General features: G+C 40.8%; 2 protein-coding genes across 3 annotated transcripts; both read left to right on the forward strand.

Moving 5' to 3' along the window:
- slc10a3 (solute carrier family 10 member 3) lies at nucleotides 1–22,044 on the forward strand. The gene is made up of 3 exons (XM_036002735.1): nucleotides 1–40; nucleotides 19,634–21,322; nucleotides 21,483–22,044. Exon 2 carries the CDS (start codon nucleotides 19,881–19,883, stop codon nucleotides 21,291–21,293), a length of 1,413 nt encoding a protein of 470 aa, XP_035858628.1. The 5' UTR covers nucleotides 1–40; nucleotides 19,634–19,880; the 3' UTR covers nucleotides 21,294–21,322; nucleotides 21,483–22,044.
- On the forward strand, nucleotides 2,266–24,629 carry chmp1a (charged multivesicular body protein 1A). 2 transcript variants are annotated; one of them, XR_004897771.1, is made up of 9 exons: nucleotides 2,266–2,434; nucleotides 3,407–3,426; nucleotides 3,522–3,599; nucleotides 7,400–7,546; nucleotides 8,229–8,357; nucleotides 9,467–9,660; nucleotides 10,118–11,168; nucleotides 23,815–23,817; nucleotides 24,618–24,629. XR_004897771.1 is itself a non-coding variant. In XM_031285415.2 (7 exons), exons 1-7 carry the CDS (start codon nucleotides 2,428–2,430, stop codon nucleotides 10,137–10,139), a joined length of 597 nt encoding a protein of 198 aa, XP_031141275.1. In that variant the 5' UTR covers nucleotides 2,266–2,427; the 3' UTR covers nucleotides 10,140–11,796. The 2 variants fall into 2 exon arrangements, 1 of the variants encoding a protein (XP_031141275.1); XM_031285415.2 differs by lacking the exons at nucleotides 23,815–23,817; nucleotides 24,618–24,629 and having other exon boundaries at nucleotides 10,118–11,796.
- The last annotated feature ends 1,062 nt before the right edge of the window (nucleotides 24,630–25,691 follow it).

The following is a 25,691-nucleotide window of genomic DNA, read 5'->3' on the forward strand; positions in this document are numbered from 1 at the left end:
GGTGTGTGTGTGTGTGTGTGTGTGTGTGTGTGTGTGTGTTGTGGCTTGAAATGTGCAGTACTAATACCATTTTATGCAAAAAAAATACAAACAATATTAATTTAATTGTATATATCAATATAATGATGACAAGGAATGAAGGGGTTTTACCTCTGAATTAATTCCAGATTGCAGGCTGCCTCATCTTGATACTGAAGGTTGAATATGTAGTAGGGGTTAGCCGATGTTCCAATAATATATGGTTTGGTTGAAATAAATCCTTAATCACCAGGCAAGATGTAGGCTAATTATTCCAGTAGCCTAATGCTATTTTCCTGCTGCCTCCATCTACCGATTAGCCTCTCTTATGTTCGGCTAATGTTACCAAAATTAAACAAAAAAACACCCAAAAGTAATATTGTTTTGGCTATTCAAATTTAAGCCTCACTGATAAATGACATGTTCAAATCCCTAGCAGACAAGCTCCTGGGCCCAGTTTTTCAAAAGTAATCCAGTGGGATTTTGGATCAAATCTTGGAAATGGGTTTTTCAAAAGCAAAAGAGGGATTCCAAACTAAGATCAGAGCATGTAATCCGATCTTACATTTGATCTGGATCAAACCTACCCTTTGGGTTTTTCAAAACTTTGAACTTGGTTTGGGATCTATTTGATCCAAAAAAACAGGATTATCCTGATCCAATCAGAAGGGTGGATTCAGTTGGGATTTTTTTAACCAAATAAAATCAGAGAGTGCTTTTTTTAAGTGAATGATCACAAAATCAATGTTTACTGATGATATATACATTTCTTCATATTTGAAGCATATATGAAGCATGTCACATCTGATGAAATATGGTAAACAAAAAAAATAACAAAAAACATTATAACAAAATAAGGAATGTAAAATGTTTCTGTTTCTTAAAATGAAAACAAACAATGGCTATTAGTGGCCACCGGTATGTCGCCTACCTGTTGTTCTTTGCTGAGCCAGTAGGCTACACTGTTGGCTCCATTTAAGGCTCTGGTCAACAGGATGTGGTAATCCTGAAATTTGGTATTTAGATCACAGCGATCTAATCCAATGTTCCTTTAAAAAACAGGCATAAAAGTAAGATGGATCAGGTGATCCTGGATAGCATGGGATTTCCAAATCCAGATCAATTTGATCCAGATGACATTTTTTGAATTGAATTTTTTTTGAAAAACTGGGCCCAGAGCATCAGTTTGATATCAAACATTCTTGGCAAAATGATTAAGATTTTAATTACCGTTTAATTTGTAGATGCAAGATACGATGGATGTTGATGAAGAACACTCGATGATGTGTAGCACATGTCATCTATATTGTGCGTCCTCTTCTGGAAAATCTCCTATCCAAATGATGGTTCCTGAAGTCCCTCCAGGAGTTGATGGCAAATTATTTCTGTATTTTTAAAGAAAATTAACCAAAAGCAGTAGCCTCAATTTAAAAGACTAACGTATCAAACTTCTGACGTGCTCCAAATTCCCCAGTCAACACTCAAGTTTCCAAAAAAATACTGTAGTGTCCTGTAATTTAAAACATCAGCATATATACTGTTCAGGGCCTCTGTCCTGTTGCTCCGAGTTAAGCAACCCACCATGCATTACTAACTACAGTAGCCTACTAAACTGTTTAACATGAAAACAGTATTTTAGCGTTGAAAATTGGCTGTAAATTTACAGCAATTGCTTACAGTGCATATCTTTGTTAGAGCCATGCTCTACCGTTTGGTTCTATCAAATGTTATTTAGCTCCAGGTTTTTAAATGATGCTTTCCTTTAAAGTTTAGTTTAAAATAAGAAATGAAGTCAATAACTATGTCTTTGCATTGTTAAAATAAAGAAAAAAAATGTTTTCAACAGTATTAGCCTACATATTTTCGTGTTTGTCACGTTAACATAAAAAACAACATAAAAAGTGTGGAATATAGGCCTTCAAGTTTATGACTCAGAGGACGTGACATCATTTGACTGAGTTGATGCTGACAATGATAAAGGGTGAGTTTTTCTCAATGACTTTTATGACTTTTTTTGAGGAGGACGAGCTAAAGGGTCAGTCGCTGTCACACTAAAATATCCTAGAAAAGAATGATGAAAAACGGCCTGATATTATGTGTATCCCCTCTGTAACTTCTGCTAGAAAAAAGCAGACATCTCCACGTTTTTTCTCAGATTGTTTATTGTGACCTGGTAAACGAGGGAGGGATTATCTAAATATGAATAATTAAAGACAATGTCGGTAACGACCAATAGAGGGCAGCAACGCGCCACTGCAGCGTCTAGGCTGCTCTTTTTGGACCAGGAAGTGCGGTGCCAGATCCCATAGACTGTATATAAACCAGATCCACCGTTATAACAAAACAAGGGCTGTTAGGGAGATAAACATAGTTTTCCCTTTGATAACCTATAATCATATTCGTCTTGACATGGAGGGTAAGTCGCGTTTTAGCATGTGAACGGTCCATGCTGATAGGTGTTGCCTCTGTTTTAGCTATACAGCCAATCTAATGACAGATAGATAGCTAACGTTAGCTTGTTAGCTTAGCTAGCTAGGTTAGCTGTCAGACCTGTTTAGATTTTCACTTGATTCGTTTTTCATAATCTAACTGTCTGTTTCCAGACTGACTATCAGTGTGTCCTTCGGTTGGATTTAACATCTTGTCCTAACACTGCCTGTCACAGACTCTTTTCCTTGCAAATTACTGTTTTTATTAGGAATGTCACACACATTTACAAATTTAACAAACGTAACGTAACGTCAGATACTTTTAGACCCTCCTTGGGTTTGGACGTGTACGACGACTTAAAACTCAAAGTAACATTTGCAGTTTTTACTGTATCGGTTGCTTTGTATATGACAGAATTTTACCACCAATTTCCTCTGTGTCTGTGTATTTGTAGTAGTTTTTGTACAGTGTTTGTCAAGTTATTTTGGCAAAAAGAGCACCAGATCCTCCCACAAAATCATAAGTGTCTCCTAGGGGACTGAAGTTACATTCATACAGTTGTCAAAAAATATGTAAAAACATACATTATTGTTTAGGTCTAAGTCAAAGTTTGACCTTTTTGTGTCAGGGTTAGGCAAAGAGCTACAGCTGGAAACAGCCATAATGTATGGAGTTGATCAGAAGTAAACGGTGCCTTTATGTCTCCTTCCACTACTTTTTCACTCTGCTTTTTAATATGATTGTTGTACTTTTTCAGTAAAACAAAAGGGGGCTTACCTTCAAGTAAAGAAATGGCAGATTGGACAACTCTTTATCAGTTTATTGTCAATCTCAGATAATGACAGTCCAATGTTTTAATATATAATGTAGAGTTAGCATATTGCTATGTTACAGACAATCTATTGTGACAATTTACACAATATACACTACATAACTCTGTCTCTCATTGTCTCCACAGACACACTCTTCCAGTTAAAGGTATGTATCAGTAAAAAGGGTCAATCCGTATCAGTTTGATAGAACTTATAAAGGTTATTTATTAATGCCCTGTACATCTTTTTCTGTGTTCAAAGTTCACTTCTAAGCAGCTTGAGAGACTGGCCAAGAAGGCAGAGAAGGAGTCGGAAAAGGAGCAGGCCAAGGTTAAGAAGGTGAGCAAACTGGCCCAAGTCACTGGGGCACTGTGGCAGCAGCTAAATGGTTCAGATGCATCCCTGTCATCACAATGTCCCACAATGTTCTCTTGCATAGCGGGACCTTTGTTGCATATCATACACCTCTCTCTGTCCCTTTATCTCTACCGTGACCTCTCTAACGAATAATAATATGTTAATTTATATGGCACCTTCACAAGTAAAAGACAGAACAAAAGTCATAAAATGCTGACAACAAGCTAAAAACATAAAATACAGTAAAAAAAAAAAAAAAAACTAAACAAAAGCAAGTCTAAACAAATGGGTCTTGACCTGCTATAATGGCAAAATGCCCAAAAATAATCTTTAAAAAAAAAGGCCAAGCTTCTTTTGGTGCAATTTTTAGCTTTAGGGATTGTTTTTTAAGGTCATATTTACTAACTAAAGTGCTCTTTGTTTAGCACAAGTTAAACATGTAAAGCATCCAGACAGATATCATCTGCATGTTCTTTCTTCCCTTTTCTCTGTAGCAGTTGGATGATGTGCTATGTGATCTTTGCAGTCGGCCTGTAGTGGGTGATGATAATATTTGGGTGTGGCTGTTTGGGGCTGTGCCAGTATCTCTATATCTATTCCAGACTTGTTAAGTCATTGTATATATGCAGCCCTATCACTGGCCAATGGCAGCAAAGGCTTATCAGATGAGTGAAAAACATCAATAGATAATACATTGAGTTAGATCGTTATGGAGTGTAAAAACAAATATGAAAAGCTTTTTCTTTTCCTTTTACCTCCAGTCAGCCGATAGAAAGTAGCACTTCAGTGCCGTTGCAGTCATTCCCCGGCTGCAATGACGGTGCAGAGAATCGGAGAGCGCAGATGCGGAAGATCCAGAAATGCCGACCAATCGGAGCAGACAGGGCTTTTTTTCGGGAGGGGGGCTTAAAGAGACGGGCGTGTTTCAGACAGAGGGTATAAATACAGGTATATTCAGACAGACAGTATGAGAAAATAATGTGTTTTCTTTTTTACATAAAAGTATGTACACATGTTCTAGTAATTAGTGTTAGCTAGCTATCTTTTGGCGTTTTTCCATTACATGGTACCTGCTCCACTCACCTCGACTCTACTCGCCTCGACTCCACTCGACACACTGTGCGTCCATTTTCCATTGCAGATTTTAGTACCGCCTCAGCGTGGCTGGTCGTCATAGCAGCGCTGCAGTAAACTGCCAGAACACAGAACATGGAAGGTGTGTTGTTGTTGCCACAGCCAGAAGACACATTTAGTTTCTTAAGAAGCTGGAGGCAGCAAAAAAAAACAAAACACCGCAGGCTAAACTATTTAAAAATGGCGGGTTTGTTCAGGACACCCGCTCGGACACATCGCCTCAGCTCGCTTGGAACCTCGACTGAGGTGGTGCTAAAAAAAAGTACCTGTTAGCAGGTACCAGGTACTTTTTTTCATAATGGAAAACCAAAAAAAGGCGAGTAGAAGCGAGTCGAGTAGGTACCATGAAGTGGAAAAGCTCCATTTGTTACCATTAGCTTGCCAATTAAAATTATTTAAATATGGTTAGAATAGTTTATACAGGAGTATGCAGTATATGGGTGATGAACATTCCCACTGGTGTAGTTTTGATGACGAAGGTAGCTACTGAAGCACATCAGTTTTGTATATTTAACTGTATTATTTATTGATATATTCAGCTGTATTTTTAACTGGTCTAATTACTGTTTACTGCCCTTTGTCAGTTTTGGTGCTTCATGATTGGACATCTTTTTGTTGTCATCAGTAGATTATTTATGGGCATTCTACTGGTCAAGTGACACATCAGTCAGCAGGGGGCAGCACAACTTTAGCATTGTATATGTATAACATCATGCATGGCTAGTCGTTTCTAGAGGTAAATATATATATGCTATAAGGTCATTAAGCATTGCTGTTCTAATTTCAAATGCATGTTTGGTTTGGACATTACAGAAGACATATCTAGGTGACTTCTCTCATGGAATCATGAGGTTACACCGATCTGTTATCCTCTCACTGGCCAGAGACATATCTTCACTTTATATTACTCCCATCCTGTCCAACAACTCACATGCATTTGAAATATGGAGGTAGCTGCTGTTTGTTTTTATTACTGTTTGTATTACTAACTTTATAGGAGCTACACTTCGTCAAGATGCAATCCACACAATTTAAATACTGGAAAAGAAAGCCAGGAAAATAAATTATAACTAGTGATGCACCGAAATGAAAATTCTGGGCTGAAACCGAAAATTCAGGATGCACTGGGACGAAAACCGATGTTGTATGTTTGTATTAATATTATACTTTTTAATTGATTACATGAATTTAATTAATCTGATCTGAAAAACTACAAACCAATAAAATGACCACACTTTTATTGAAAGTAACACACCAAAATTTGACTTAAATATATATAAAACACAGTATTAAATATATTATTCTTCATTCAGTTGTGTAACAATCAAATGTAACAGATTATTTGATGTACTCTGCATATTGAATTGGATGTCGTGTTTTCAGGTTGGTGTATCAAACCTGACGTGGGAAAGTTCTTTGGCAGCGCACCCCCTCTCGAAATGTCTGCTGAACAAACACTGCAGATCGCAAATTTGACGTCTTTATCAGAAACTTTGAAGTAATTCCACACCGCTGACATGATCGGCCTTTGCTGGGTAGCACCGTGATAACGGCTGGATCAGCTGAGAGGGAAATCTCATGATTTAATCTACAAACTATTATTTAAATAGTATGAGATTACTGCCCTGGTCGTATCACGCAGCACTCGTTACAACAAAGAAAGCTAAAGCCTGATCAGCGAGTTATTTAAGTAATTTATTATAGTTAAATAATGTTAATAGCTATAGATATTTATCTGGTACTACTACTAAACCTAAACTGATAACAGCTTCACAAATGCAGAGAATAGCTCGCTTTTCTCTATTTCATATTTTTTATTGTTTAGTATTTTAGAACAAAATCAGTATCTGTAGCTTATTACCTTTTGGTGCGCTACAGTTTAGAACATAGTCACAGCAATGATGCATCCTCCACAATAAACCCAGTGTTTTTTCCGCAACTTCCGCATCAGCTGAGTAGAGCACACACAAATCAATGTTTGGCAGACACATGGCATATGGATGGTATATGCCAACTGCAAGGGAAAGGTTTTTAAATGAATTCTAGACCAAAATAGTTTGGTGCAAGAAAACTATTAAACAAAACAAAATACTTGTAGTTGACCCTGTTAACCTAACTGTACATGTATGTTGTTTAAAGGGAGGGCTAATTGTTTACGTTGTAACGTAATGTGTAAAGCCTTGAGGCTACTCCTTTAGCAGATTGCTTTTGGATTTTAGTATAGCGATAAAAGGTCGAGACCCAAACTATCCACAAGCATAATGTTGTGTGTAATTGTGAGTCAGAAAAAAGGCCTACTTTATATGAGTAATAATACTGTACTTTGTATTTGGTCAGTCTAAAAAAATAATTTGAAGACATCACTTTGGGATCTGGTAACATCTCATGGGCATTTGTCATCATTTTTGTCTCATTAGAGACAAGGTAAAAGTAACAAAAATCATCGTTTATAGCTTTTGTTGACTTAATTCATAACAAGCTTATGTACAAGGTTGACACTAAAGGTTACGCAATGGTGTTTCTGTTCGTCACGTTTACATGTGTGTGCACTACATACACCTGGAGGATTGTACTAAACAAGGTATGCTAAAGGTGAATTTGAGTTGCCGTTTTTTTGAGTGTTTACAGTGTCTTTGTCTCATCACCAGGCGTTGCAACAGAAGAATGTGGATTGTGCCAGAGTGTATGCAGAAAATGCCATCCGGAAAAAAAACGAAGGTCTCAATTGGCTGCGCATGGCGTCTCGAGTCGACGCGGTGGCCTCCAAAGTCCAGACTGCTGTCACCATGAAGGGAGTAAGTTACTGTGTTCAGTCAGCTCATCAGCGGTGGAAGAAGTGTTCAGATCCTTTACATAAGTAAAAGTACTAATACCACACTGTAAAAACACTTTGTTACAAGTAAACCTCCTGCATTGAAAATGTTACTTAAGTAAAAGTCTGTAAGTATCATCAGAAAAAAATGTACTTAAAGTATTAGTACTCAATGCAGAAAAGTCCTCACATACAAAAAAACTGGAAACGATCCAGACAGTTCTGTCAATCAACCAAGTGTTTAATGGTCTATTTCAGCTGGACCTGTAGGCTGTAATATTGTTGGCTAGTTTAATTTATAATATTTTATAAACTACATTTGTTTTGTGTGCTAAAATCTAAATGTGTAAAGTAACTAGTAACTAAAGCTGTAACAGATGAATGTAGTGGAGTAAAAAGTACAATATTTCTCTCTGAAATGTAGCGGAGTAGAAGTAGAAAGTGGCATGAAAAGAAAAGACTCAAGTAAAGTACAAGTACCTCAACATTTGGACTTAAGTACAGTACTTGAGTAAATGTACTTAGTTACATTCCACCGCTGCAGCTCATTGATACTTGTTGTATACAGTTTTAATATGTGTAGGACTATTAAGCAACTATTACCACATCATATGTGTCCTTCCAGAATGAGACAAATCCATCATAAAGGCATTTCTTTCCATCAGGTGACCAAAAACATGGGCCAGGTGACCAAAGCTCTGGACAGAGCTCTGAACTCCATGGATCTCCAAAAGGTCTCTGCCGTCATGGATAAGTTTGAAACCCAAGTCCAGAACCTCGACGTCCACACCTCAGTGAGTGGCTGCAGACTGTGTGCATTTGTTCTTGTATATGTATTTTCATAAAGTGCTTGGTTTGCTTTAGTAAATTGTGTATGGTTAGATGTTCTGTCTGACTTGAAAAGGTAACTGGTATTTTTCAACCTGGTGTTTTCCCATGTCTTGTGGTGGAGTAACACTTTTTGAAATTGGTCCAGTATCAGGGTTTTTCCTGGCTAAGAATGGGCTTTTGGGAGGGGGTGGGGGGCATGACCAGGACACGTACAGTAAATGAGTCTGTGTTACCTTATTTGACAGACATCTATTTACCTGTTATTTCTGACACTTTTGATAAACAAAAACGTATATTATGCTTGAGTAAATAAAGCCCCAATTAACAAAACTGGTTAAAAAAATAATATTAATATTTAAAAGAGTCCGGTACAGCCTGACTCTGGAGATAAACTGAGATTAGCTCTCATATTTAAGTTTATGTTCAGCTTGTTCAACGCTTGTTTGGTAAATTGCTCTTAAACACATTTCGAGAGGATTTGAATTGCTGTTTTTATTCTCATATTCTTATCATTTTGGTGCTGGTGGTTTTCCTTTGGGGCTGGCTAAAACCTCTTTGGGGGGTGCTAAAAATTCCTCTATGCAGTCGGCAGCGGCGAAACGAGCTGCAATTTAACATTAATGAAAATATACTGGCTCTGTACACGCTAAAAGTATTGTTTATTTAAATGGAGTCTGGTGAGTGTAGCGATGGTGATGAAGGGGCTGATTCTGCTTAAACTAAAAGGATCTTACTCTTTAACAAAAAGGTATCTTTCTAGGGATCCTTTCTGTATGTTGTCAGACACTTAACACTAGACATAATCAGAGTCAGCGGCTCAAACAGAACTTTGAGTGGACGGAAATTGACGATGCACATTTGCCCTATAGGATTACATTGCAGCCTGGTTTGAGGCTGCCCATTACAGCGTTTTCACTCAATACTGGACTAATTTCAAAGATTTTGTTCACATTAGTCACTTAGACACCAATGCATAAAATACTGAAATTACCCTTTAAGTCGTAAAGAAATCCAACCCAGTTGTTGAGTTTTCTTTTGTCCATAACGCACTCGATCCATCCCTCTCTTTCAGGTGATGGAGGATTCCATGAGCTCGGCAATGACCCTGACCACGCCTCAGGAACAGGTGGACAGCTTGATCCACCAAATAGCAGAGGAGAGCGGCCTGGAGGTGATGGACCAGCTCAGCCAGCTGCCTGCAGGAGCCACCTCGGTGGGTGCAGAGAGCTCTCGGAGCCAGGAGAGGGAAGACCAGCTGTCTCGACGGTAAGGACCAGTGTCTGTACTTGGTACTAGAACATGTGTTTTATCCCATAACTACTGGGTTACAGGTTAGAAGTTCCCTTAAAGGGTAATTTAGTTTCGAGTCTTTTGCAAAATTCTCTGATTCCAGATCTTAAATTTAGATTCAGAAAACTATATTGTCTGTCATGACAGAAAATTGTCTAGACGTGGCCTCAACACACAGTGCAGAAACAGTAAACATACACTCGGACAGTAAAATAAATTGTAATTTTTCCACTGGGGGTCAATAAAAAAGTATAAAAAAATAATAAATAAATAAACATACAAAGCATTGTGAATATTTGTGAATATGTTCTAGTTTCCTCTCTCCTCTGTGACAGTAAACTGAATATCTTTGAGTTGGGGACAAAAACAAGACATTTGAGGACGTCATCTTGGGCTTTGGGGAACACTGATCCACATCTTTCCTACGTTCCAGGTTGGCTGCTTTGCGGAACTGAGGACTCGTCCCGGAGAAGAGACGGAGCTTGTTCCGGCTGTGTGGAAGCAGACGACTTTAATGATGGCGACAGGAGCTGTGTGTGTTTTCTATTGAACTGTTCCTACAAGGAGGACTTAATGAGCCTATCGATTACCATCCCCCTGCCTGCTCTATAAATAAACACACACACACACACACACACACACACACACACAGGCTAGAAATACTACCTGAGAAGTCATGAATCTCTCTCTGGTTCACCTTCCTATTTGATCCTTTTATTCCTGTTTCTATCTCCCCCTGTAATAATGTAAGTCCCAGTCGGATCTCATTTTGTTTCTCCACCAACACCACCTCCTCCTCCTGATCTCCCACTCAGCAGTTCTCAGACCACACACCTTTGGATGTATGCTTTGTATGAAAAACATTTTTTTTCACAAACTAAATTTACAATGATGAGAATGAAAACGTTTTACTAAGCAGTTATATTGATTATAATGGAGTTTGGCGTCCCTAGCTCTCATAAGGTGCCCGGTGGGTTAAAGATTTATTTACAAGTGTTGTGGGCTCTGTCAGTCAGAGTTTTAATGGATGATTCTGTTGGGAAGAAGGAGACACATACATTTAATGGGAAAAGAAATATCAGATTTTATACTTTGGTGTTTGGTCATTTTTAAGTTTAAAAGCAATCTCTTCGTAACACTAACAACTCCTTCAGAAGATTCATCCAAACAACAACCACTGCATGACATACACACACACACACACACACACACACATTATATATATATATATATATATAATGTATGCAGCAAAGTACAATCCTCAGACCTTTTGTTTCTCACTGACAAAATTATTTATTTTCATGTTCTACTTTTGTTTTATTTAACTTTGTTGATTATTTCTCATACCTATATTGGGAATTTTTGCTTTTAATGCCTTATTTGGGATGCAGGTGCTTGCATAGGTGCTACCCCCGCCAGTGCCTGAAGGACAGTAGTTTAGAAAGCAAACAGCAGTAAATATCTTGGTCACAGCCAACTTGACTGTAATGAGTGAGCGCTCTGGTTGCCACAGCTGTCATAGAGGGACATATATTATCTCTTCAACTCTATAGATTGAAGAAGCTGGATCTCTTTGAGGTGTCCCCCAGCAACACTGAAACCTCACTCAGATATTTTTCGGAGCTTCTCTGTCTCAAAATAAAGTAATCATCCCCACCTGTCTTAGTCTCATCCGAAACACTTCCAGTAGAAGACGTCAGTTAGGAGCAGAGATGTACGTGCTGGATCTTATTTTTATTTTTGACAAGAATCAATTGCTACTCCTTTTTTGCCTTGTAAACCACGTAAACAATGGCAACAGTGTGAGTTAACAGAAGACGGGTTCTTTTTCTGTTGTTTTTAGAGCTCATAGCTCTGTATTGAGATGCCTGTTAAGTGATTTCACTGGTTTTGATGCGTCCTTCTTCGAGCATTCAATGTAGATATCAGTGAGAGGGCAGGCAGGCCAAAGCCAGACCTCGACCTATGACAGAGCATCTTTGCTGTCGGATGTTTCCCATTTATTTGTCCATTTTAACACAGGAAGGGTTTGTTATTGCTCAATGTTCAGCAGACTTTGAAGCATTATTGTTTTCTATATTTATCTTGGTAAAATAAAGTCTTGCCCTCTGATGCAGTCTTTCATTTGACCTCAGTGGTTTGAGTGTTGACAGACAATGCTTAAATTGTTGCGGTTGAGCTGTATATACAGTAGAATGTCAGATCAAATTTCAACCAACAGTAGATGGCACCAAAAACATGAAGACAAAGAATTTGGCTGCAAATGCAGCTTTTCCACAGTAGCAAAGTCACAAAATAGTTCATGTCACTTCCTCTAAAAATGACTTTTTTGTACATTACTTGAGCTTATGTAATTTAAATGCTTTAAGTTGGGTTAACTTTATTGCCATAAAAACAAAGGTTGTTAGAAAGTTACTTTGGTGAGCTAAAAAGACCAACATTCAACACAGCTAGATGTTAACGGTATGTTTGTATATTCACGCTAGTCATGTGCCATTGGCTTCTTATGTACTTGCACCGCCTCTAACATTAGTTTAGTTCAGTCTAAACCTGGCCTTCAGGAAGTGCGCCGGGCTTTAAAGCCAATTTGACATAGCAGCCAAACTGTCATGTGTCTGTCATGTGATGCCATGGGTCCCAAAAATACTTTTTTTCCCATAGACTTACATTATGAAAGAGATAGCTGTAAATCAGTGGATGCATGCAAAATGACTCGTTTCACTATCAGAATTTGATCCATAGGCTTGGCCGGTGGAGGTCTCTATTGGGCCCCATTGTGCGGAAGCAGCGCCGATCATCCAGATAATTTTATACACAGCAGTTAAACATTTTTGGCTTCATGCGCCACTGACCAGCTCTCATAGGAATGAACGAGACTCTCTCTCGAATGCTGCATCCAGGTCTTATTTGTATTATAAATCCATGGTACATTGCATCGTCTGCACCAAGAACATTTTCTGTGTGAACAGGCAATAACGTTTTATAATATCTTATGTTATTTAAAGTAGGCACACTTCCTGGGAGCCTAGGGGAACCCCACCTACCTAAAGAGGGGTTCAGACCACAGCAAACGGTAGAATTGCAAGTCCCGATCCAGACACGTGATGCCCCTTTAGGGGTTAGATGGGGTTTCACTGGGAGACTTTGGATTCCTGTCTTCAGTATTTATAAAATCCTGGCTATGCTCCTGTTTATGAAATAGCCTACTCTTGCCAGGCCATCTAGCTGAGGATAACCTTGTGTGGACTGGTGCTAAATTGGCATTTGATGACAAGGCTTTTAAAATTGTCATCATGGCTGCTCTCATCTCATTTGCAACACAACACAAGGCAGATCATGACCACTGCCCTGAGTTGGTTTCTGAAATCAGACAGATGTAGCATGTTCACACACAAAGGCAAATACAGGCTGCTGTGTTGTCTGGGTAAACAGTTTAAACTGCAGCACGAAGAGCAAGTTTTCCTGTAATTTCTCACTGAAGCATTACTAGGAACAGTGTCAAGATGGGCGATGGTGGAATGTTACTGAGGGGCTTTTTGCATTCCTCTTCACTCTTTCTCTGTCCCTCTCTCTTGCTCTGTTTGTGAAATAAGTCATGAGGTAAATTATCATACCATGAGTAAATAATTAGACAGCCCTGGGAGGGGAGCAGCACAAATGCCAGGCAGGAAGTGTGCATGCCTGGCAGCCCCATAACAACTGGCTGTCGCTCCATGAAATGTCAAAGAAGAGGCCAGAGCGATCACCCCAGCAGGTCGTCTTGGCGTGCACTGAGTGTTTCCACTGTGGACTCCCCCGCCTTTTTCTTTTTCTGGAAGCCTTGACTTAGCCATGGTGACAGAAGGAGGACACACAACTCATGACAACACAATAGATGATGAACAAGCTGTCCCAGGACTGACTTATACACAGTGAGGGGTGACAGTTAATATCCAGGATAAGAAGTGGTGTTTTCACTGGAAAATAACGATCCAGTGACCTCGCTGAACCTCCAGGGAAGAAAACTGGAGGTTATGAATTGAAAATGGCTTTTTAAATATGTAAGTGACTCCCAGCAGGAGCCAGTTACTATAAAAAGGGATGCTGGCAGGGTTGTGCTGACAGAATGGAGTTCCCCTTTAATGCCACGCTCCTGCATGGGTTGGGTTGCAGTGTCAGGTTTCCCCGTTGTGTCTGCTGTTTGTGTATGACAAATAAGCAATAGCCTACTTGGCAACGGGTTTGTAACTGGAAACTGTTTAGGGAGAGTGACTGTGTTGATTTTCCTCCATGAGCACAATGGATCAGTGTCACAAGATACAGACAGGCATCAAAGGTCAGGGAACAGAAACTGAGAGTAAAAGGCTAGGCTTAAGAGGGCAATAGAGAGGAGCAATGGTAACAATTACCATGTTTGCAAGAGACAATAAGGAAGACCTTGAGCTGGAAGTAATGTCAACATGAACTCTAAACATCCTTTATAAACAAGCTTTATTATCTGCTTAATTATCACTTCATCATTATGTCTTCAGTTTCTAGCAATTCTGCCATTTTACTTAATTGGTCTGGAAATGAAGTGCTACGTTCTACTATGGCGAAGGCTCAGCTCTGACTATTAATTAGTTGACGCTGCAGTTGCTTGTACAAAAGAGGATTAGGGTAGGGCTGCACGGTATGAGGAAAATATGCGATATCTGATAACGTTGTTGAATATCGCGATAACAATATCACTTGCGATAAATAAACAGTGTACTCACCTCTGCATTTCTGCTGCTTTCAGTATTCTGCTACACATCAACTATACACAACAAATTGCTTGTTGAATTTAAAACAATTGAAAGGAAATCATTTTCAACATTCTTTTATTGAACAAATTGAACATTGAATTGGATATAAATGGCACCACTAAAAAAGTTACATTTTAAAGCAGCCATATTCTGCTCATTTTCAGGTTCATATTGTATTTTAAGGTTGTACCAGAATAGGTTTACATGGTTTAATTTTCAAAAAGCACCATATTTTTGTTGTACTGCAGTGCTCTCTCTCACTGCTGCAGATCCTCTTTTCAGCTGGTCTCTGTTTTAGCTACAGAGTGAGACCTCTTTTCTTCTTCTTCTTCTGTACTATCTTTGATTGCACTCGCACATGCCCAGTAGCTCAGATGTAGATCATGTCAGCTAGCTAGCTCCATAGACAGTAAAAGAAAGGCTGTTTCTACAACTTTGGTCAGTTACAAGGCAGGATTAGCTGGGAGACTTCTAAATGAGGGCGCACATGGAAGTAGTTCTTTTGTAGATTATGGTGAACTTGTGTGTGTTGTAGCAGTGCTTTGCTATTGAGAACGAGGTAGCATGCTAATGTTAGCATGCTAACGCTACGAGCTTATGGTTGCGGTTAGCCTGCTCGTTTCGGCTTGTGACGTCACAAGCCGTGCCGATTTTGAACAGCTCACCCAGAGACTGAAGGCAGGACACATTCAGAAACCGTATCTCACTCTAAACAGCATGGATGGATTTATTTCAAAGTTTGTATGTGTGTGGAAACACCAGAGACACAACATAACACCCCAAATCCCAGAAAAAGTGATTTTTTCATAATATGGGCACTTTAAAGTGCAGTTTTCTGCTGATATTTTCTTTCAACTCACACAAAATTGTTTGTGTCTATTGCGATATATCGCAGCCTTTTGCGATGTTTATATTGCGCAAGTTAATATTGCGATTGCGATAAAAAAAAACAAAAAAAACAACTGTATATTGTGCAGCCCTAGATTAGGGCCACATGGGAAAATAATTTTGAATTGTGGGTTTTAATTCTCAATTTAAATTCAGAACTCAAATACATTTTTCACATTACATACATGTTTGGGCCTAATCCTCTTCTGAATGCTTGTAATGCCTTTAATCCACAAGCTGTCGCGAATAAACGCTGAACAACTATGAGTACTGTCTGAACAACAGAGACGATAGAGGGAGAAGAACTCTTGGAGGTATGATAAAATCCAAATCAATCTACTATCAATATTTACCATTTGAAAAGAGGATATAGCTTGCTAGTTAACTAACTGTATAAAGTATGCATTATTGTTGGGTAAACTGTCTGTTTTGTGCTGTTTATATGGCTCATGTTGTGTACTCATTTCACTTGATTGGTGATTGGTTCACTTGACTCTGTACATCGGACATTGTACACTTCCCTCCCATTTAGAGGTTCAAAAACACCTATTCCCTTTATGTTGGGTTTTTACCCACTGTAGCTAGCTACTGTATCTGTGAACAAATGAACTGATGAACGGATGGATGGATGGATGGATGGATGGATGGATGGATAGATAGATAGATGGGATAAAGCCAAACATCCACCCTGGATATCCCTCCCCTTCCGCTATCTCCGCTAACTGTTTCACGAGGGCACTGACGCTGCATCCGGGGTTTGGCGCCACCCAGGAGCTTGTGATTTCTTTAATAGAGGGTTTTCACGACGCGTCATCAGACCCGAAGTCGCCATGTTGGAGGTACTCCGCATCACAACAAAGCACAGGCACTGAAGTAGATCCCGAACGATGTCAAGGAAAATGGTTAATTATTGCCATGTTTTAGGTTGTACCAATAGGTCAGACCAAGAAAAACATTTGGAATATTATCGACTTCCAAAAGTTATTAAAAACCAGGGAGAGGAATGCCAGAAGTTATCAGAGGAAAGGAGGCGCTTGTGGTTGGCAAAGCTCAACCAGGATCAGGAGGGAAAAATCTGTCTTGTTTGGTCTTTGAAATGAAAATAAACTATTGAGAGTCACTTGGCTACACCTCGAGTATCACAATGATGTCATACAGTTAAGGTTAGGTTGATTAAAGACATTATTGCATTACTTACTCAGGCCTTCACAACATAACGGTCGTTAATGACTTGGTACTGCGTCTCACTCACCCATCCACACACCATCTGGTTATAAGCCTCCAAACTTTTGTAGGATTTAAGGTCTTCCGCTGTGTATGGGCTCGGCGAGAAAACCAGGTAGTTGACTATATCGGGATATGCAACTGAAGGAAGAATCACCGGCCGCCATGGATCCAAGAAGAGGGAGCCAACTTGTAGGGATCTGCACCGCCAGTAAACTGTAATTTCTCAAAATATCACGCCTTTTTTGTGGTCTAAGTCCTTCCCTATATGCCTTTGCATCTTGGACGCGTTTTGATGAGCTTTTCTGTTGTTTAGAGATAAAGTATTAAAGCATCCAAAGTGCACAATACTCCATTACTCCATTCAGTTGTTTACACCGAGTGCCTCCAACATGGCCGCGCATCCAGGTTACCGCCCAGAATGTGACGTCGGTGAAAACCCTCTATACAAGCAAGCCAAAGCGTTTCCCCCCATCCCAGAATAGATAAGCGGTGTAGCCAGACCATATAGGTCTGGCAATACGAGACTAGGTTACCCATACTGTGAACAAATGGACTGTATTTAGAAGAAATTATTATTAAATTATGAATTTGCCTGTGAGTGTGTAAACCTGTGACGTCATCCCAATGTAAAGTCTATGGACCCGACGTTAAAAGAGAGAGAGAAGGCTGTGGTGGTTTGGATCTTTACTGATTCTCCTAGCCTTTTTCTTTCATGCCTGGTGCATCGTATATGCATCATATCTATTCAGGCAATTCTCAAAGGCGCCATCTTGGGGTCCGGGATCCAGTTCTTAAAATACATCTATGGTAATCCCTGGCAATCCCCCCCCCCCCCCTCCCCCCACCTCCCCCTCACACTCACAGACACACACACACACACACACACACACACACACACACACACACACACACACACACACACACACACACACACACAATAGATAGAAATCAGGTGTTCCCTCTCCCGTGTGACCGCCCCTGTTTATTGGCTGAGGGACGGGGAGAGTTTGGGCCGCTCCGATTGGATTAAGCAACGGTTACGTCAAGATAGTCGGAGTTACCCAGAGAGAGACAGGAAGTAGTGGGATCATTTTCTTTAAAAAATAAATGCAAACTATTTGTCATTAGGCTACTAATGACTCATTAGTTATTATATGTGTGTCCCTTACAATTTGGAGAAACAGTGTTAGGTAAGAATATATATATATATATATATATATATAACTGAAACAATGAAGGTCTTTAAGTTCCTCAACATGACAGGGCCTCATAATCAGGTCATCATTTTGTGATTTATAATGTTCTTCTTTCTTTTCCCATCTACTGTGCATGTAGGCCTACCTGTTGACCTGCAGGTTGCGAACTGCTGCACAAATGCCCGTACAGGCAAATCGTTGAATTAAATTGACTGAACAGGACGCAGCTTAACTCTTGTTGTATTGTCTTCTCATCAACCATGCACTTGTTGTCCTCCCTCGTCAAAACTGACCCAGTCTGGTTTGTCTGTTTATAAAAGCATAAAAAATATCACCAAATTCTGATTTACATCTTCTTAGCAAGTTCATTCTAACTCATTTGAACTAGTTTTACACTTAGGCCTACTTTTTGCATTCATGGTCAGTAAAATGTGAAAATGATACGTAATTTCTGAGTAAAATGAGGAGAAAGTATGAGTTGTTTTGGATTATAATAGACTGGTATATGTCATATATTAGCCAGGATATCGCCAGGTCAAAACCACCTGATGCTTCGCCCCCCCCGAGGAGGGAGGGAGGAGGAGAAATATGAAACAACAGGTTTGTATTTTACTGTAGTCCTGGACTAAAGGGCCTGGCTGTTGGCCCCTAATGATTCCCCTCTCATGGCCCTTCTGTACCACCTGGAGGTACCTGTTGGCCCCTAATAATTCCCCTCTCATGGCCCTTCTGTACCACCTGGAGGTACCTGTTGGCCCCTAATGATTCCCCTCTCATGGCCCTTCTGTACCACCTGGAGGTACCTGTTGGCCCCTAATAATTCCCCTCTCATGGCCCTCCTGTACCACCTGGAGGTACCTGTTGGCCCCTAATGATTCCCCTCTCATGGCCCTCCTGTACCACCTGGAGGTACCTGTTGGCCCCTAATGATTCCCCTCTCATGGCCCTCCTGTACCACCTGGAGGTACCTTGTTGCCTCCAGATTCAATAAGGCCAGTGCAACCAGTAGGCTACTCCTATGCTGGAGTATAACACTTTAATAGAGTTCACTTGTGGTAACTTGACTAAACTCAATTTTATTTAGGAATTTTCACTATGTGAGCACAATATATAAAAACAAGCTCTTAAAAATAGATTTTGACACAAACCCAAATGAGATAGTAATCCAGTTTCCTCCTTATTTGATAGTAATCTATGCTTTGGTGCAAATTAAGATAAAATAAGATAAAATAGACTTTATTAATCCCACACTGGGGAAATTCCTGTGCTACAGGAGCTCAAAAGAAAAAAAATGTACACACGTCAGAATAACACAAATACACATTAATTAGACATAGGAGAAAAAATATACATAAAGTATAAAAATAAAATTAGTTCTAATAATAATAGTAATAAAACAAACGTAGTTACACAATAAACACCCTTATATAAACACAGATATACAGATGAATAGAAATGACATATTGCACAGTTGGAGGTAACACTATGATAACACAATATGCATAGTGCAGAATATTGTCCAGAAAATTCCCAGTGAAATTAGCTATTATTTAAAATGACCAAACTTATCTGCCCATATCATGCCCACTTTATCCAGCCATATCATAGACTGTATGTATCCCACCTGTTATTCAATAAGAAAAAGTCGTTTATTTTGGCATTTGATGGACGGAAGTCCGACTATACTCGAGCAAGCTTTAAGGAAATAGCTCTGAGCAGCAAGCAAACGGCAGCTGAGCTACGATGCTCTCAGATTTCATCAACCGGGGAGACAATAAAAACGGGAGACTAGGCGAGGCTTTGGTTTACCGAGACAGAAATATTCCCTCCGAGTAGACAAAGGGAAGCCTGTGAGAGACCCGTGTGTGTGAGTGTGTGTTTCCTGCGGGCTGCTGCTGTACAGGACAGGGCGGGGTGATGTTTAGGTTCCGGTATAAAGGCAGCGAGAAAATGGGAACCAGACGAGATGTGGAGCCCGCTGCCGACACTGTTGTTTCATACCGGAAACTAGAATGAGAAGTTTACCGTCCTGGTTTAACAGGGCGGCGGTGTAACCGTGTGGGGAGGCCGCTGGGCAGGCAGAGGAGAAGCGCCCCTCCGCCCCTTGTACGTCAATAAGATGAGGACGCTATTTACGTTATTCTGCTGTCTCTTCCTTATTACCGGCGGAGCAGACCGGGCCACCGGGAACCTAACTGTCGACAGTAGTAACGACACCAACCTGACGGCCGACAGCAGTAGCAGGTATATCGCAATCGGCGACGGGTCATCGCAGGAGTTTGAGTTTCCTGAAAACACCAACGGAGTGATTGTAATCTCCAGCCAGTACCGGAGCGCTGCGGCGAGCAGGAAGGGCCGCCAGAGCTGGAAGCAGACGGTGACAGTCCGCTCCCTGGACCCGGAGGTCCTCTCCATACTTAATGTGACGAATAGCGGCCACGCAGGGCCGGCCAAGAGCTACATTATCAGCATCCGCTCCGGGTTCCCAGGCAGGGCTCAGCTGCAGATCCAGCTGCTGGACCTGGACCAGGACTCGGTGCCTGTCCTGGTCGAAGAGAGGACGGATTACTCCATCAGAGTGGCGCCTGGTACTGATGACCCGGCCACCCGGCTCGTCCAGTCGGGTGGCCTGTCCCATTTCTCTGAGAACCCTGTGCTGTTTGCCTTGCTGCCCCTCATCTTCGTCAACAAGTGTGCATTCGGGTGCAAAGTGGAAGTGGAGGTTCTGCGGGGTCTGCTGAGGAGACCCGTGCCACTGCTCCTAGGGGTGCTGGGTCAGTTCCTGGTGATGCCGTTGTATGCCTACTGTGTATCCCGGCTGGCCTCGCTGCCCAAAGCGCTCTCCCTGGGCCTGGTCATCACCTGCTCTGCCCCGGGGGGCGGGGGGGGCTACCTGTACAGCCTGCTGCTTGGAGGAGACGTCACCCTGGCTATCTCCATGACCCTGGTGTCCACAGTGGTGGCAGCGGCCGCCATGCCTCTGTCATCCGCGCTCTATGGTCGGCTCCTGGGTGTGCACGCTGCCCTGCACGTGCCATTTGTGAAGATCCTTGGCACCCTCCTGTTCATCGCCATCCCCATCTCGCTGGGCATGCTGGTCAAGCTGCGCCTGCCCGCCCTCACACGCGTCCTGCTGGCTCTCATACGACCCTTCAGCTTCGCGCTCATCGTGGGGGGCATCTTCATGGCCTACCAAATGGGCGCGTCCATCCTGGCCAACGTCAAGCCCCAGATTGTGGCAGTAGGGGTGACAGTGCCTTTGCTGGGGCTGTTGGTTGGGGCCATCATGGCCAAGCTGGCGGGCCTGGCCCCGGCGCTGAGGAAGACGGTCAGCATCGAGGTGGGCGTCCAGAACAGCCTGCTGGCTCTCGCCGTCATGCAGCTGTCCTTCCGCCGGGTGGAGGCGGACTTTGCGTCCCAGGCGCCCTTCATCGTGGCCCTCAGCAGCACCTCGGAGATGCTGCTCATTGTTTTGGGGTACTACACCCAGCGGAGGTTGTGTGGGTCTGTCGTCCCCAGGAGTGACGCCTGATTGTAGCCACAGTTTTGTTTGTTTTTGTCAGGGGTGTCGGACTGGGGGGGGGGGGGGACTGAGTACCCAGGGCCCTCATGTGAGGAGGGCCCAAAAAAGATGCTAGAATGAATAGCTGTGGATGCGGGGAGGGGCCCATAGAGAATGCCTTTCTACAGGGCCCAGAATTTTGTGCTAGCCCCTGGTTTTTGTTTTGAACTTTTTGAAGAATGAAGTCTTTTAAACCTGTGGAAATGTTGTGTCCCAGTCTTGGCTACAAGACACACAACAATCACCAATCCAGCCATCACTGTTGGTGGTACACAGGACAGTGAATGGACTTTTTGTGTTTTTCTGTTTTGTTTTCGTATTTTTCATGAAAACCAAAGGCCTTTTACCCCCTTCTGAGACCTTTTTTGTGTGTTTATTTTACAGTATGTACTTTTTAAAATCAGATTATACTGTGAGGTACTCAATGTAAATATTCCTAAGAAGAGACATACCTATAAAAGAAAAGATATTTTTCTACCAGATTACTTTTTGTAATCATAAAGCAAAGATTGATTTGCATCATGTTTACAAGAGGTCCATGTGTCTTAGCCTGGGGGAGAATTTTGGGGTTAAATGGAATCGTTTGGGAATCAAACAGGAACATGATGATGATTATGAAAGTATTTGCTACTGATTGTGATTTCCTGGATCTGTGAATCCATGTACTTGAATTGGAGAGGAGAAATGAAGAAAAAGTAAATAAAAACATTGTTAAAGCAGGCTTCAGTTTGTGAAGGAGTATGTGTGCCACAAAACGCTCCTAACAGGTCAGTGTTAGAGCGAGCCAACAGGCTGTTGGTTGTATAAAGAGTGTGAGCAGGCTGTGTTTTAGCAGAACACACTCGGGGACTGTTTGGTTTCACCTTTGCACACAGATGGTACAACGCTTGTTCAGCGTTTTGCATGTTTAAAGAGCAGCTATGTAGTATGTGCTGAAGATTTTGGCTTATCTAATTTCGTATGTGTTGGAATTAAAGCTACTGATAAAAGTTACATCTATTTAAATGTCACAATTTGATGCCAGACATAGCTGGAGACCATTGTTTTTTCTTCTTCTTTTGACTGTAGTGTCATAAGGGAGAAAAAGCCTCTGAAACAGAAACTAAACTCTCCACGGTACCTGAGTAAAACACAAACACCACAAACATACACCATTAAGTGGAATAGAATATTGTTATAGTTGTTTTTCCATACAGGCTACATGTGTAGTATTGTGACTGACAAATCAAACATGGCTGCACAGACTGGAATACCTTTTAAAGGGTCAGTACACAAAAAAAACATTTCTTTGCTTAGTTTTGGATTTATGAGCTGAGATTTTTGAACAACTTCTGCCACGCTACCCCAGTACCAGGGGTGGAAAGTAACTAAGTACATGTATTCATGTACTATACTAGGAACAATTCTAACTTGTTCATTATGTGAGTATTTTAATTCCATGATACTTTATACTTCTGAACTCCACCACATTTAAGAGGAGCATTTTGTACGTTTTACTCCACTACTACAAAGCTTTAGTTACTTGCAATTTAAGGTTTTAATGAGCGTAGAAAGTAAAAGGTATTGGTGTACAGTAAATGACCCTATAGTATATAAAACAGCTTTAATCGGCTCCACCTTGAACAACATTACAATGCTGCTTACTTGTTAATGCTTATGGATAATAATTACCGATTATTATTCAATGGTATAACTGGCATAGTCCTTTTTGACAAAATACATTTTGCTGCTTGACTTCCTAATTTTTCTCAAGTGCAGTTTTGAATGCAAGACTTTGTCTCTTGTATATTTACAATGTGGTGAATGGAATTGAGTTTGTGCTGCTCTTAAGTGTTATGACAACTGGTAAAAAGTGCGAAAGCTCAACAGTAAAATGTATTTCTAGAGAAGGTGTCCTTGTTACTTTACATAATCCACTAAACACTGTCAACACTTTTCCAAGGGTCTATTTCTTTGGTACAAAGTGCTTTTAGTACAGAGAACATTGTTTCTGCAAAAGACATGTTGCTGTATAGGAACTGGAGAAAAAAAACAAAGAAATAAGCCATGCAAAAGGCCAGTAAGGGCAGCATATTAATGTAACATGGCCTCAGTTTAGTAACTTATTCCACCAGAGGACAAGGTTCAGTTTTGTGGTTTAGTTTTGTTGAGGTAAACTGATAGCAGGTTCAGAATTCAGAATATGTGCTCATTGTTCTCAGTCAACACACCAACCTTCCCTTTCCTGTTTAGGAAACAGGTCCAGTGGAAAAAAGGGGAAGTTTTTACACGCAGGTATTTTTATGTAAAGACTGCACATCCTGTTTACACATCCAGAGCAGCAGCATTTGATGTGCTTTCATTACCACGCCTTGTGAGGGGGTTTTGTAGTGGAAAAATAAGGGAATTCAGACCTGCTGTTTGGGCGCAGCAGTTTAGACTGAGCTTTCAGGAATGTAGCACAGCTGTAAAGCCTACAGGCAGAGTTTAAATTGATAAGTACAAGACTCAGTCAGTGCTAATGGTATGTTTCAACTCTAATGGCCGCCTCTCATAGCAGTAGTTCTGTGTTTGTCACACAGGAATGATGATTGTAAGAAGTGCAACATGATCTTTCTGAGCCATGTCCGCTTTTCTCTTCGTCATACGTTGGAACACAAACCTTTTTGTGGCTTTACTATTGATTTTGGTCACTAGAGGCATGTGTAATGGACAGAGCTGTTCTCTGACCTACATGGGTGTGACTATATAACCAAACAAAGTTATGAAATCAGTGGAAAAAGATGTTAGTTACACATATCAGAAACTCTTTTGAGACAATTTTTCTACTGTCTACTTGATTTGCAGTACAATCTGAATCTTTACTTATTTCTACTTCATTTCTTTGTTTTTAGGTTATAGATAACTTTGAGGTACTGAACATTGACTGAATTTTTCAGTTTTGTAATTCAAAGATGGGAAATATGATTTTTTAATAGCCACAAAGTACAATGTCAGTCATTTCTTAATACATAGTAAATAAGTTATTGATTGCTTCAGGAATAGCTGTAAATTCCGTCTTTTGTTCCAGGCTCTTTTTTTTACTTGACATCCATGAAATCTGTTTGGATTTGGTATTTTTCATATGCTATATGTGTGAGCTAACCTGCTATTGGAACCGATTGTGCAGTTTTCATGCAATCACAATGACATCATGTTGACATCATACACACACACACACACACACACAAAAATTCTGCTTAGGTCCAGATTCAATCAGTCCTTTATCCAAACTTTGCCCCCCAGTGAGAGTGGCTCACTTGATTCCAACAAGAGACTGTAACTGTGTGTATGTGTGTGTGTGTGTGTGTGTGTGTGTGTGTGTGTGTGTGTGAGAGTGTGTGTGTGTGTCCTCAGGTGTAACTGTGTGTTGTTCTTCATGGAGCTGACAGGTGATGACACTTGGCCTTGCTGGTAGGTTTGCACTCAGCCCCATACATCAGCACTCCTGTTTATATTACCATCCCACACATTAGTGGCACAATAGGAAGAGAGGGCTTTTAAAAATGCATGAGGACACATTGCATTAAGTTTTCATGAGTTCCTTTCACTGGCTCCCGTGAGATGGGTTTCCTGCTGCCTGCTGCAATAAAGCTGGGAAGTCCAGAAAATACACAGGAGGCTGAAGCTGTACACTGTGAGGAATGATCTTCACTCAAACACACAGAGGGCAAGATGGAGCCTGCTGCTGTACAGGCATGGTCCCACAGTGGGATTAGGCAATGTGTGGCACTCACCATGCAACACCTGAACTGAGTCACAATCGTATTTGTCGTCAACGTTTATTAATCTTGCACATCACAACCTCATTGAATTTTTTTTAAAAACACTGCAGCTTTCCACAGTACAGTGCAATAAGTCAACCCTTTCATACTGCAAAACCAGGTCAGATCTTTATTATGAAAAAGGGGAAGCTAACATTACAGCCACACTTGTCCTTACATGCCCTGCATCCTGATTAGTGTACATACCGGCTTTACAGGGCATTAGTCTGTAGCACTTTCACAATGAATAAATGGATACTGTTGTCCCACAATGCAACACGAGAAATGGAGTAGTAACAGTTGAAAAAAAAATTGTGGACAAAAATACATCTTTGGAAAAGTAGATATAGTTATGTTACAGATTCATATTTCACATACAAACTATCATCAGCTTATAAAATATGATGCATTACAGCAACGTCCTGTATGCATTTACAGCTGAGAATAGATACAATCATGGAAAAAGACATACCCTACTGGATGCTACGATGCAAAGATGTTGCTATGATAGAATAGGGTGCAGTAACCCGATGCTCCTATTCTCTTTAGCTGTGTTTCAAAGGAGGGCAAGTAAGCTACACAGCAA

This window comes from Sander lucioperca, chromosome 7, assembly GCF_008315115.2.
Source record: "Sander lucioperca isolate FBNREF2018 chromosome 7, SLUC_FBN_1.2, whole genome shotgun sequence".
In the NCBI taxonomy this organism is placed as follows: Eukaryota; Metazoa; Chordata; class Actinopteri; order Perciformes; family Percidae; genus Sander; species Sander lucioperca.